We start from the raw sequence: 13,250 nt of genomic DNA on the forward strand, positions 1-13,250 counted from the left end.
AACAGCATCTTCCACATAAACATGGGCACCTCACCAATCTTTAGGGCTCTTGCTGGAAGAATTATCTCTCCTACTTGTGCGTAAAATACTTGAGGATGGATGGATGGATCTGTAGTAGAGCTCCATTTGCTTCCACATCCTTCAAATTCCTTCTAGCAAAAAAGCTGGTAGTCTTGAATATCTGGTTGTTGTTGTTTTTGTAAACAAAGGCTACAAAATTGAGCTTTTATTTTGACACACAAGATGCACTTATAAAATCCATACATAATTATTTTACAAGGAAAAGGTCACTCCAAGCTTCCTTTCAGCTACATGTAAATAAAATCAAATTACAAGATTTAACAAATGTTCTGAATTGAATTTTAATGAATCAAATTTGCGAGAAGCAGTACGTCTATGAAATTAATCATCTTGTAAACTTCAACATCAAGCTTTATATTTCTCCCACAAGGTACTCTTAAGTTGAGAAGCTGGTCAAGAAGGTTGGCAGCATGGGGAGAAAATTATTAGAAACACTTGACTATCCATACTGCCTTCTTTCTTGAAACCTGCTTGTCAGGATACCATTCCCACGTGTTCAACCTCTCAACTCTGGGGATATAATAAATGTATTCTAGACTTCAAATATTAGCATTTTAAAACATTTGTTTTGGCTACTCTGCAAGAGCTAAATAAGTTGCCAAAGATTTGCTTATTATTCAACACACATATTTTTGCCTTCTTATTAAAAAAAGACACTTGATATTGCATTATGTTCCTTAGGCATAGAGGATAGAGAAGAATGGAGTACCTTGAGTATAGATTTGCTCTTAAATATGTTGAGCTAAAAAGAACCATAATTCCTGTCTTAATCTTCTGTGTGCTCCTTTATAAGCATCAAGTGAAGCTGCTTTGTATTTCAAAACCAAGCATTTCATAAAGCTAATTTTCAGGAAAATCTATTTCAGTTTGTCATTTTGGCGACATGCAAATTTTCCAGCCAAAGCAAAAAACAAAAAAACAAAAAACCAAACCCCACAAATTCTTCAGCTGTTTGATATTTAATGCTGAGAAAATTATTGCACAGTGAATAGGCTGGTAGCTAGAACTGAAGCAGAATGATTTTTACCTTGATGTTTAAAATGCCAAAGAGCAAAGATAAGCTCCTGATCTCTTGTTCCTTCAATCATTTAATTCTTTCCTTGTTATGATCAATTTCTGTTTTAAAAGCTTAAGATTTATGACAAAAACGAGTGGTAAAATTTTAAGGATGGTCCATTCTGGGTAGCTGAAATGCATTTTGAGCCACCTCCTGAGGTAAGTTTATTCTGATTATTTATTTTCTTGTAAATCTGGGAAAAATGGCAAGAGAAATTTTTAATTGAGGGAGAGATCTGTTCATAAAAGCAAGTGCTTCTCAAGAACTTTTAAAAATTCTCTATGGCTGGGCAAAAAATACTATGTCAAGGAAGCAGATTCATACAGGAAAAGGGGTTTAAAGTAGCTCACACATTCTTTCCAGAAAAGCGACACTGTAACTCTGTCTAACTGTTGGTGGTTTCTTTTTTCTTTTTTAATCATTTTTCAAAATACCAAGGTTACAAAACTGAGGCTTGTTCCATGTTCAAGCCGGCTTAAATCCTGTGAATAGGTTTGCTGTTAATAATTTAAGTTTTAAATAAATATTGGTATGCCTATTTGGCATCTGTCTGTCACTGACAGCCATTTCTGTTCCTATTGCTCAGTCTCCTACTCAGAGACAGCTAGTCAATTCGATTTCCACAAATGGTAAACCTGTCTATCTCCAACAAATCTTTCTTTGTAGATCTGAATTTGGATTCTGCACTGTCTTGGCATATGTCTTTCTCATCTCCGTCAGGAGTGGTCAGAAACTGATCAGAGGGACTTGTCACCAGTTGGGGGGCTACATTTTCCTTTGGTTGCACAGGCTGACTGGTCACTGAAGCAGAGAAGCCTTCCTCAGTGGAAAGTCCTGTGTGAAATACAAGCACAAACTCATTTTGTTGTCTATTTAGATCACTGTAATCACCGACTTAAAGACTCTAGTGCAGTGTCTACCAATAAAATATATTTCAAAGGGGAGGAACAAGGCAGTCCAAAGAACAACAAAAACCCTTATGCTATTTTCAAAATTAACAAATGGATTGCAGACTTCTTCATCAGATACAAAGGTGCTATCATGCTTTTCATTGGGTTTGCTGCAAAAATATAATGTAGCACTTTGTCTGGGGGAAGACACAAGACAACTCAAACTACTTTGTTTGGATTGTCAAGAATTCAGTCATACATTTTCTTTGGTTTGTTAATGATAGTGTTCCACACTTAAGTTTCATGTTTTGGGTTCTTTGATGACATGTGATACCATTTTCATATAGGACCATTCAGTCAATAAATAAGAAAGCTTGGAGGAGTAGAGGCACTCACAACGTGAAATCTTGAATGTTGTTTGAGTATCCTTAGTAGAACAACTCATTACACAAAAATGTAAGATGAAGTTTTGTCTCCATTATCATAACAATAGGAACGCTTAGCACAGGACAGCATAAAACACATCTTCATTGGACAAGGGACCTACATAATTATAGCATGTAATTATGACCACTAACTTGGAAAAGCTTTAAAGGTCATATTAAAGAATTACATCTTCTTGAAGTTGGTGCTCTTTAATCAAATAGGAAGCTTCCTAATCAGAGATGGAATAAATGGGAGGAAAGGGCTGTTTTTTACCCAAATTAGATGGGGCACCACTTTTTACTGTAATCTTGGGACAAATGAGATTATTTAAACAACACTGTTCTTGCAGCTTGCTTTTTTTGATTGTTTCCTAGATCCATTATTTATCTATCTATTTAGTTATGTAAACTATTCCTGCAGAGAAAATTGAAAGCGCAAATTAGCAAATTAAATAGCAGGTACAATTGCCATTGGCTAGAGCCAATAAAGAGAGGAAGGGGAAAGAAACAACAAGCAATTATTTATGTTTGGGACAGAAAATCATGTTGGGACTCGGAAAACGATTGCTGCTTCTTTGACAGGTAAGCTCTACACTCATGTTAAAAATGTGCCACAGGAAAGTTAGAATTTTGAATTGCATCCTGAATATTATGCCTGGAAATTTTAGAATGCTGATAGCATTTTTTTTTGTTTCATTGAGCTTTAAAAACGCAAGTGTGCCTTATGAAGAAGAAAACTTAATGCAACTGCCAGAGATGAGCATTTTAATATTGGCTGCTGTGATGTTCATGGGTGGTTTTAAAGAGAATGCATTGCTGTGGCTGGTTTCTTTAAGTGGTCTCAGTTTTAGGACTGCTTGTATAAAGCAAGATGAAAAAACAGGCACAGAGTGTGCTTTCATTGTTTTACTGTGGGATTTTAATGGGTTTTTTTAATTCTATCCTTACAAATTGTTCCCTTGGCCAATTTTTCTGTAACAGGGCCATGTAAACTATCACCCTACTTTCTTGTATGCCTGTGTGAAAAGCAAGCAAGGAAGATATGTGTTATCACTATTCTCTATGGTGGTGCACCTGATATGTTTTGAAATATTTTTCTCACCAAAACACAAGGCAGTTGAAATATCCATGTGGAGTCCCTGTACTTGGAGTTTGGATCAAACTTCTATTCTCCTTTGTACCAATCTATACTTCTTACAGTAGAAGCACAAAATTAGCCACGGTTTGTATTCAATGAGCCTTCATAAAGATAATCTGACTACCAAGATTGCTCTTTTTACTTCTATGTAGAAGGATAAGCTTCTCAGACAGTAAAATGTTCCCATCAATTATTGCATCAATTCTGGGAGGACAGACTTTATTTTGGTTTTCTAGTGGTGGCAAAATTTCAAAATGACATTAAACCAAACAGAGCCAAATTATTAGGAAGGATCCAATGGTAGCATTTGAGGCCCATTATCAAGTTTTGCTGAATTGTTACAACTCCCAGACAACAGGAAAAATTGGTATTTGGGGAGGGGCTCAGAAGGGATGCAAGCTTTAGAGTACCCCATTTGTCCTTAAGATCATACCATGTCCCCGCAATGCATGAGTGTGCACGCACAGGCCATAAATATTGGCTCTACCATTGGAGGGTGGTCTGAAGACTCTGAAGCAATAAAAGGTCTACTGGGGATTCATACGCACTTCAAACCCTGCAAAATTCTTCTGAGAGAGAAATGTCCAAAGCTGGTTTTATTCAGAACTATGAAGATTTAGCTCCTTATATGCTACCAATCACTTTATAATGAGTCAATAAGATGCCTATGCTTAATACTGGAGCCAACATTTTGAGGTTTTACTAACCTTGAGGAGACTTGTACTTGCTCTGTGGTTTGCCAACAGATTTTCCTGGGGTGCTGAAAGGAGGTGGGTTGAACAACTTCTCCTCCATGTTTGCTTCTTTGACATAGTGGCAGGACTTTCCCAGCAATACAATGCTGTTGAGTACCTTAAGTGATATTAAACTGAGAACAATAAGCACACAGGATTAGCTATCATGGCCTGAACAATTTCACCTCCTCCAGAGGCCTCCTCAAATTGTCTATTAGAACAACAGATACACACTACTTTAATCTGATCAACCCTGCTGTGCATCAACTAGAAATATAGTGTCAGGTCCCAACCCAATCCATGTCTTAGGAAAGAAGAACTCTTGGAGACAGAATTTGTCCAAAAGGAACTTTTACTACGTAAAACATAATTGTCAGTGGGAAATCTGGACAGGATCTGAAAACTGTGTTACAGGTTGGAACTTTTAAAGTATCCCCGAGTGAAACCCCCTCCCCTCAGTCCATTTGGTCAGTCCCGGATCAATTAAGGTTCAGGTGTCAAAACCTTCCAAGGGAAGAGGGATCTTCCATGCCTTTACAACATTTCCTTCCTCCCTTTCAGATTCTAATCGGAGATACAAACCAGATCTCTCCCCCCCTCCCTTCCTTTGTTCTTCTCAGTTCACAGGTTCTTCCCCTGGTCTAATGACGGCCTCCAGGCAGGCTGAAATAAACACCCTTGCAACAAATGGATAAGGATAGCCAATTAACATATTTTCTTCTCCTCCTTGGTAATGGCAGAATCCAGTGAGGGATGTAATATTTTAGAACATACAGATAGGGATTTATGAATGGGATATAAATGGATTCTGACATATAGGGCAAAAGTATTAGATTTGTATCAGGGAGCCTGGATTCAATTTGGTAAAGAACTTGATGCACCTCGAAGAAGGGGCTTCAGATGGGTTTCCCTGCCTTGACCAGGCTGTGTGGACACCTGGTCCTGTTTTTTGCAAAAAGCTGCCTGAGGCAGATGAAGAACAGCCGCCCAGCTGTGCTATTCTTAAGGACAAGGGGGGGCAGATGTTACTGGGTCCAACTTCAAGGAGGCCTCCCAAATAATTATTCTGTAGCATATTACCATCATACTCTAATGTCAACACCCTGCAATACTGAGTGTGTCAGAGGCATCAGTGTAGGAAAACACACACTCACACCTTTCCCTGTATTTCCACACCCAAGAATAGAGAGGTTTGTGCCTCCCATGTACAAGCCAGATGGATAAGAGTGTACTAATTTGATAAAATATTTTATGAATTTCTATTATTATTCAGTATGAAATTTCCTATTGTAATAGTTTACCAACATCTGGAAATCTTAACTGAATCATGAATTGAGCATTGATAACAGGTTATGATACCAAGTGCACTTAGTGGAAAATTAATTCCATTAAAAGTAGCAGGATTTGCTTCCAAAATAAGAATTATGGTGGGTAATAATTCTGTGAAATGCATTTTTACTCTCTTCAGAAATTTAACCTTTTAGCAAAAGTTGCCTCCAGATGAGATGGGCGGCACGTAAATCAAATCAAAATCAATCAATAGGAAGCATGTTTTAATGTGAGAGTTGACTTTTGGAAACACAAAATGAATATATTAGATAAAGACATTGTCCAAACTTGGAAACAAATGTGTTGCTTCAAATATTGAACTGTTTGCAGAATTGATTAATATAAATCAATAATGGATGACTGTAATATATCATGGAATCATTTTATTAATATGTGTATTTCTACAAGTATACATTTTGAAGTATATATCATGTATGCTTTTATTTCCTTTTTTTCTTCTAATTTTGTGTACTTTTTTCCATCACGTATTGTATTTAATTAAAAATATTTTCTAAAAAGCTAAATGAGACAAAAGGATATTTAACCTGTGGGATTAAGCAACAACAGTCAAATTAAGAAATCTCCTAATTCTAAACATTTTATTTATATAATAAAAACTTAAATCTTTGTACTTAATATTCCATTACCAACTCTGTTGTGTTGATACATTCTTAATAGCAAAATGGAACTTCATTGTAAGAAAATATAATAATAATAATAATAATAATAATAATAATAATAATAATAATAATAATAATAATAAAAGTTGGAAGGGACTTGGAGGTCATCTAGTCCAACCCCCTGCTCAGGTAGGAAACCCTATACCATTTTGGACAAATGGCTGTCCAGTCTCTTCTTAAAAACTTCCAGTGTTGGAGCATTCACCGCTTCTGGAGGCAGGTTGTTCCACTGGTTAATTGTTCTAACTGTCAGGAAGTTTCTCCTTAGTTCTAGGTTGCTTCTCTCCTTGATTAATTTCCATCCATTGCTTCTTGTCCTGCCTTCAGGCACTTTGGAAAATAGCCTGACTCCCTTTTCTTTGTGGCAGCCCCTGAGATATTGGAACACTGCTATCATGTACCCCCTTGTCCTTCTCTTTGTTAAACTAGACATACCCAATTCCTGCAACCGTTCTTTATATGTTTTACCCTCCAGTCCCCAATCATCTTTGTTGCTCTTCTCTGTACTCTTTCTAGAGTCTCAACATATTTTTTACATCATGGTGACCAAAACTGGATGCTGTATTCCAAGTGTGGCCTTACCAAGGCATTGTAAAGTGGTATTAATATTTCACGTGATCTTGATTCTATCCCTCTGTTAATGCAGCCAAGCACTGTGTTGGCTTTTTTGGCAGCTGCAGCACACTGTTCGCTCATATTTAAGTGGTTGTACATTAGGACTCTGAGATACCTCTCACAGTTACTACTATTAAGCAAGATAACCCCTATACTATACCTGTACATTTGGTTTTTCTTGCATAAATGTAGAACCTTACTTTTTTCACCATTGAATTTCATTTTGTTAGATAGTGCCCAGTGTTCAAGTCTGTCCAGATCCTCCTGTATCTTAAGCCTTTCTTCTGGAGTGTTGGCTATTCCTGCCAGCTTGGTGTCATCTGCAAATTTGATGAGTTCCCCATCTATCCCATCGCCCAAATCGTTTATGAAGATGTTGAAGAGCACTGAGTCCAGAACAGAGCCCTGGGGCACCCCACTAGACACTTCCCTCCATGTAGATGCAGTTCCATTGAGGACCACACGCTGAGTACGGCCAGTCAGCCAGCTACAAATCCATCTGGTGGTGATGCTGTCTAACCCACATTTTTCTATCTTATTGAGTAGTAGGTTATGATCTACTTTATCAAATGCCTTACTGAAGTAAATTATATCTTGATTTTTGGTATTCTGATTTTCCTACAGATAAGCTTTACACAATTATTTGGTTTGCACTTACCCACAACAGAAAAGAATTACACAGGAATAGGACAAGACCCCTTGGATTTTTACAGAACTTGTAACAACTCTAATGAGCTAGAAAGAAAAATAACAGGGATTAAAATTATTTCTAAAAAGGGATGATTCAAATTATTTAAGTTACTTTAAATATCATGTAATATTTAAGATATCCCATCTTAAATTATTTTAACAGATAGCAGTTGCATACAATTTTATTTCAATAACACACAGTAACACACATTCCAACCCAGTACAGAGGGCCATCTCAGTTTAACTTGAAAATCTTGTTCATCAAGCCTACAAATCATGAGTCAATATTATTTTATTTTTAACTAACATGCTCAGGAAAATATTATTTCATCCTCTGGAGTAATTTTCACTAGCTACTACGTGGGAAAAAATATGACTTACTAAAACAGCCAATGGGAGTGGAATAAAGCCCATTCTCCTGGAAACAGAGTCACTGTAATCTGTATATGCCTGGAGGTAGAGAGCAGACTATGAAAAAAGCACTAGAACAAGCAAAACATTGAAGTACTAAGAAGTCTCAGAAGTCTAAGCATGGTTACATATTGCAAATAGATTTACTTTAAAATCACACTCACAAAGGGAATTAAAAGTCAGTTCACAACTGATCAGCAGACTGCCAGATATTAGGAGTTCAGGGGCAGAACTCGGCTGAAAAACACAAGGAAATCTGATGGGGTTTGTACTTTGATGGGTACTTTGCTGGCAGAGCATCAGGAAGCAATAAACCTGCAGGCCACTCTGAGGATCTAGGATCCTTTGGCTCCCAACCTTGGCCATGCCTCCTTCTCCTCAAGTCTCCCACCTCCGCCCATTTGCCTCCAGCATTCCTCCTTGGTTGACCAATGGGCCCCTTGCCCTCCGCCTTGTGCCCTTTGGCCTGGAGAGCCTGGCCTGGGGCAGGAAGGAGGCAAATGGCACTGGCACGGCTTCTCCAATTGCAGGGTGGGGAAGCCTAGTGTGCGGCGGGAAAGGGGGGAAGCCTAGTGTGGGGCAGCAGGCCAACTCCCTGTTCGGTGTGAGGCCAGAGTCCAGGAGCAGAGACAATGGAGGGGAGGGTGAAGAAAAAAAGGAAGCCGGTGCTTGTCATTAGGAGTTTTCTGATAGTCCTAAATTATCTTAATGGAAGGCCCTGGGACCTTCTATAGCATAAAATAGTTTTAAAACTAGGTTTAATTATTTCCCACAATATTTTATTCATAGTTCATTATGACATAAATAGTGCAAGTGAAATGCATTTCCTAGGAATACTGGAAATTAATTTATGTGCTTGTAGCCACAGGGATGTCTTTGGAAGTTCAACTTCAGAAATCCAAGTTATATATATTGAGCTCTCCAATTGCAATGCTTTTCCAGTTTCTTCATACTATAAAATTAAATTGCAAGCAAATCTAACTAAATGTGTGCTGTCTGAATAAAAACAGGATGTATACTGTAAGCTCGGATGTATAAACTTCAATCCAACACTTACATTTTTCTGCCGACTGCTAACAAAGTCAAAGGCAAGGCTTGCTTTGTATTCACTATAAACCTGGGGACAGGAAAACATATGCGAATGCTTTGATTAACCATTTGACCGATTAGTGGCAGGCACTTATTATTAGAGAGAAAAGATAGATAAATGTGCTTATGAAAACCTTTCAGTCTGGTTGCTTTTGAATATTTATAGCCAGGGACAACATGTACAGAAATCAAAATACTAAAAAAGATGGAAATAAAACCATTTGGTTGCTTCAATTGGACTAGAGATAATAAGTGGGGTAAGTGTTTGTATCCTTAAAAGGAGGGCAGCCTGTACACCGCCCCGAGTCCCTCGGGAGAAGGGCGGTATATAAAAACAAACAAACAAACAAACAAACAAACAAATAAATAAATAAATCTTGCCACAGCCAACTCACCGCGGCAACTAGCCATGGAAAGGTCGCCGTGGCTAACTCGCCACAGCCATCTTGCCATGGCCAACTCGCTGTGACACAACTTGCCATGTCCAACTCACCGGGGGATAACTCACTGCGGGAAAATTTAACAATTTTATTTAATTATTAAAATAAATTAAAATTATTTTAATTTTTACCATTTACATTTCATTCTATTGTTCATTTTGCATCCTTTCTTTAATGATTCTTTTCCATAATTTCTTTAATATTAGTATAACTTTTGTCCCACAATGAGTTGTCCTATGGCAAGTTGTCCTGTGGCAAGTTGGTGATGGCAAGTTGGCTGTGGCAAATTGTCACAGACCCAAAAGGAGGATAGAAGATGAGGAAGTGTCTAGATCATCCACTCCAAGGAACCAAGAGATGTGTAAGAACCAAGTTTGTGGGCTCCAGGCAGCGGTCAAAACCCATTTTGGGGTTTCACATGCCCCTAATGACACTCAGAAGGATATTGTTAATGTGGATTTTCTTATTTTCTCTTTCTACACAATTGAGCTGGGTGATTTGATGAAGAGAGAGGAATAACCATTCTGTCCCCTTCTTTCAGTGAACAGCTAAGAGAGGCCTTTTCCTCCAGCCTACCAGGTACAGACAGACTCTAACATTTAGAAGTTTCAAAGTCATTGTTGGAATTAAAGTATAGAAATTGTATCAAAAAATTATACCAAAATAGGAAAAATGGGATTAAAACCTAGGAAAGACTATAGTGCAAGTTTTTAAATAAGGCTCTAAAATGAGATTCCGTTTTAAAGTTAGTAAACCCAATTCAGATTCACTATCAAAAATCCTGGAGATCTGGAATAGTATGGCTTTCAAAACCTTCAAGGGGGGTGGTGGAAATTAAGCACATTTTTAAAAGATGCTACATATTTATGTAAATTATTATTATTTTAGGGAATTTGCTAATTTCCTTTATTATATCATTGAAAGCAGCAACAAACTCATCCTCAATGTGAGCCTGCCTTCCACAGGGCATACAAACACAATGAAAAAGAAAATCACTTTCTTTCTTGTTTATTTGAAAGTGTTGCAATTCAAATAGTTTTAAAAATGAAGGAAAGTTGGATAATATTTGTGTTAACAGAACCTCATCTTGTAATTTAAAGACAGAGGAGCCATACCCTGCTACTCTGAAAGTACAGTGGTAATTCACTGCTGGTACACTTAATTTAGGAACATTTTAAATATATCCCAGTAGGAAAATAATAATACAAAGGCTCTTATAAGAAACTTTGTGGTCAGATTGTCAGGTCTGCTATCTTCAGCTTCTTCGCTTTGCTGGCATCCTGCCATAAATAGAAAAAAAGGGAGGGGAAGGAATTTGGGGAAGCTAAGCTCAGGCTGTGAAGGGGAAGACAAATGGGGAAGGAGACAAGCTGATAAGAACCAGAGTTATTAAACCAGAATAAGCCAGCTACCAAGGACGCCTGGCCTGGGAACGGAATACGAAACTACATTGAGAGGTACCAAGCATCAAAGCAGTTCCCAAAACATCAAAATGGAATATTATTAGACACTGTTGAACTGGTCAGGGAAAGGGGGGAAATGTAACCTTTGCACGGGAATACTCAGATCTAGCTTTACTTTTGCTGCAACTGTTTGACATTAGTAAAAGAACCTATCACTTCAACCAAATGGGGTCAAGGGTCATTCTTTCCTAAATGACTAAGTTGAGGCACATCTGACATTAAGCTAGATCTGCAATTTCAGTCAACCTGTAGACATGCCTCTACTGTGAGGACCGTGCCTGAGATGTCTGCACAAAAGAACGATCAGGAGATAAAAGGTTGGGGGGAGACTGTTCTGACCCAGTGTTCGCAAGTAATAAGCACCTATTATTAAAATAGGGCAGAAACAATCTTTGTTCACGTTGGGTAGATGAAACCAAAAAGTAGTCACAAACGAAAGTCTTTTCCCCTTCTGACACAGGGCAAGAACAGTCTCTGTTCACTTGAGACCTCCAGATAAAGTCTTTCAAGGATTAAGCCAAGCAGAAACAGTCCCTGTTCACACTGGCTGAGGCAAATTCACTACCTATTAGTTCCCAGCATGAAGACTCAGTTGTCACCTCAAATACAGAGCAAGTATGGTTGTCTGTGACAACAGGCCACTCCCAAACCCCTACTATTTATTTCCCAGCCAGGGAGGGGCTGGCTAACATCTACTTTTCCCTGAGAGCCGGCTTATTGCCTTCCATTGCTCTTCTCTCTACGCATATGTGCATCTAGGATGGGCCCCATCTCACTCATCTCAGGCCTCAAAGACAGCTAGCTGCCTATGCACCTGGGCACGGACAGACAGCCCTGGCTCTGCATCTGCCTCTGATTCTGCTTCCTTGTCAGAGGATTCCAAAGGCTCAGAAGTTTATTTATTTATTTATTTATTTATTTATTTATTTAATTTATATACCGCCCTTCTCTCAAGAGACTCAGGGCGGTTAACAGGGCAATACGTAAAAGACAGATACAAAAGTTAAAATTATTAAAACATGATTAAACAATGCCCATAGTACAAATTTAAAATTAAAGTCATAATAACAAACCCACCCCATCCCATCAGGCCAGGCCCGCTTCCTTAAAGAGATGGGTTTTAAGGTCGCGCCGGAAGGAGCGGAGGTCGGGCGCCATCCGGAGCTCTACCGGAAGATGGTTCCATAAGTCCGGTGCACCCACAGAGAACGCTCTCCCCCTGGGGGCCACCAGTCGGCATTCTTTGACCGGCGGCACCCTGAGGAGGCCCTCTCTGTGGGAGCGTACTGGGCGGAGGGAAGTTGACGCCGGCTGCAGGTGCTCCACAAGGTATTCTGGACCCATGCCATGGAGGGCTTTGTAGGTCATTACCAACACCTTGAACCTCACCCGGAAGACAACTGGCAACCAATGCAGCTCGCGGAGCAAAGGTGTAACACGGGAGTATCGGGAGACCCCCGACACAACTCTCGCGGCTGCATTCTGTGCCAGCTGGAGCCTCCGAGTGGTCTTCAAGGGTAGCCCCATGTAGAGAGCGTTGCAGTAATCAAGACGAGAGGTCACGAGCGCATGAGTGACCGTGCGCAAGGCATCCCGGTCTAGATAGGGCCGCAACTGGCGCACCAGGCGAACCTGGGCGAACGCCCCCCTAGTTACAGCTACAATATGGTCTTCTAAAGAGAGCTGTGAATCTAGGAGGACTCCCAAGTTGCGAGCCAAGTTGACCCAGGCTCCCCTCCCACTCGTCTGACTCTGCTGCTAGCTCTCCTGGCAGCCAACGGACCACAACTGACTATCCCAAGTGGCTAGGGGGGCAGAGGGCTGCGACAACCAGATGAAACCCCTATGTTCACTGCGGGTCAGAAAGAAGGATGATTGGGAAGAACCTTCACTCAGGATAGGGACGAACCAGACCACAATGGTGTGCTTGTCGAAAAGGCCACTGAATTCCTGAAGGGTGCCTTTGACAACCTCCCAGGGGAGTGAAACTCTAGCTCGAATGGCACCATCAACTGCTCAACTGGTGCAGGGCCAGGCAGATGATGGTGCAGCTGCACCCACCACAGTAGCTGCTGCAGTGCCTGCTTCCCTGGAACCAGCTCCAGCCCCATGTCCAATGGCCCAGCTACTGCCATCTGCCTGGGCTGCCCACCAAGGAGGAGAGAGCACAGATCACCGGCTTGGGGGTGAGATTCAGCTGAAACCCAA

The 13,250-nt window shown here is 39.8% G+C and overlaps 1 protein-coding gene across 3 annotated transcripts in view; it reads right to left on the reverse strand.

The window, feature by feature from the left end:
- Positions 1–211: 211 nt before the first annotated feature.
- The window catches only part of TAPT1 (transmembrane anterior posterior transformation 1), a 146,143-nt gene continuing 133,104 nt past the window's right edge, over positions 212–13,250 (reverse strand). For all 3 annotated transcript variants that reach the window (XM_083366918.1, XM_083366917.1, XM_083366919.1), the window contains 5 exons: positions 9,108–9,167; positions 8,021–8,089; positions 7,608–7,684; positions 4,299–4,459; positions 212–1,972 (listed from right to left, as the gene is read on the reverse strand). In XM_083366918.1, the coding sequence (XP_083223044.1) occupies positions 1,743–1,972; positions 4,299–4,459; positions 7,608–7,684; positions 8,021–8,089; positions 9,108–9,167 (597 nt within the window). In that variant the 3' untranslated portion in view covers positions 212–1,742. The remainder of the gene's footprint in view (positions 1,973–4,298; positions 4,460–7,607; positions 7,685–8,020; positions 8,090–9,107; positions 9,168–13,250) is intronic.

The sequence above is a fragment of the Vipera ursinii genome, assembly GCF_947247035.1.
Source record: "Vipera ursinii genome assembly, chromosome: 7".
Lineage (NCBI taxonomy): Eukaryota > Metazoa > Chordata > Lepidosauria > Squamata > Viperidae > Vipera > Vipera ursinii.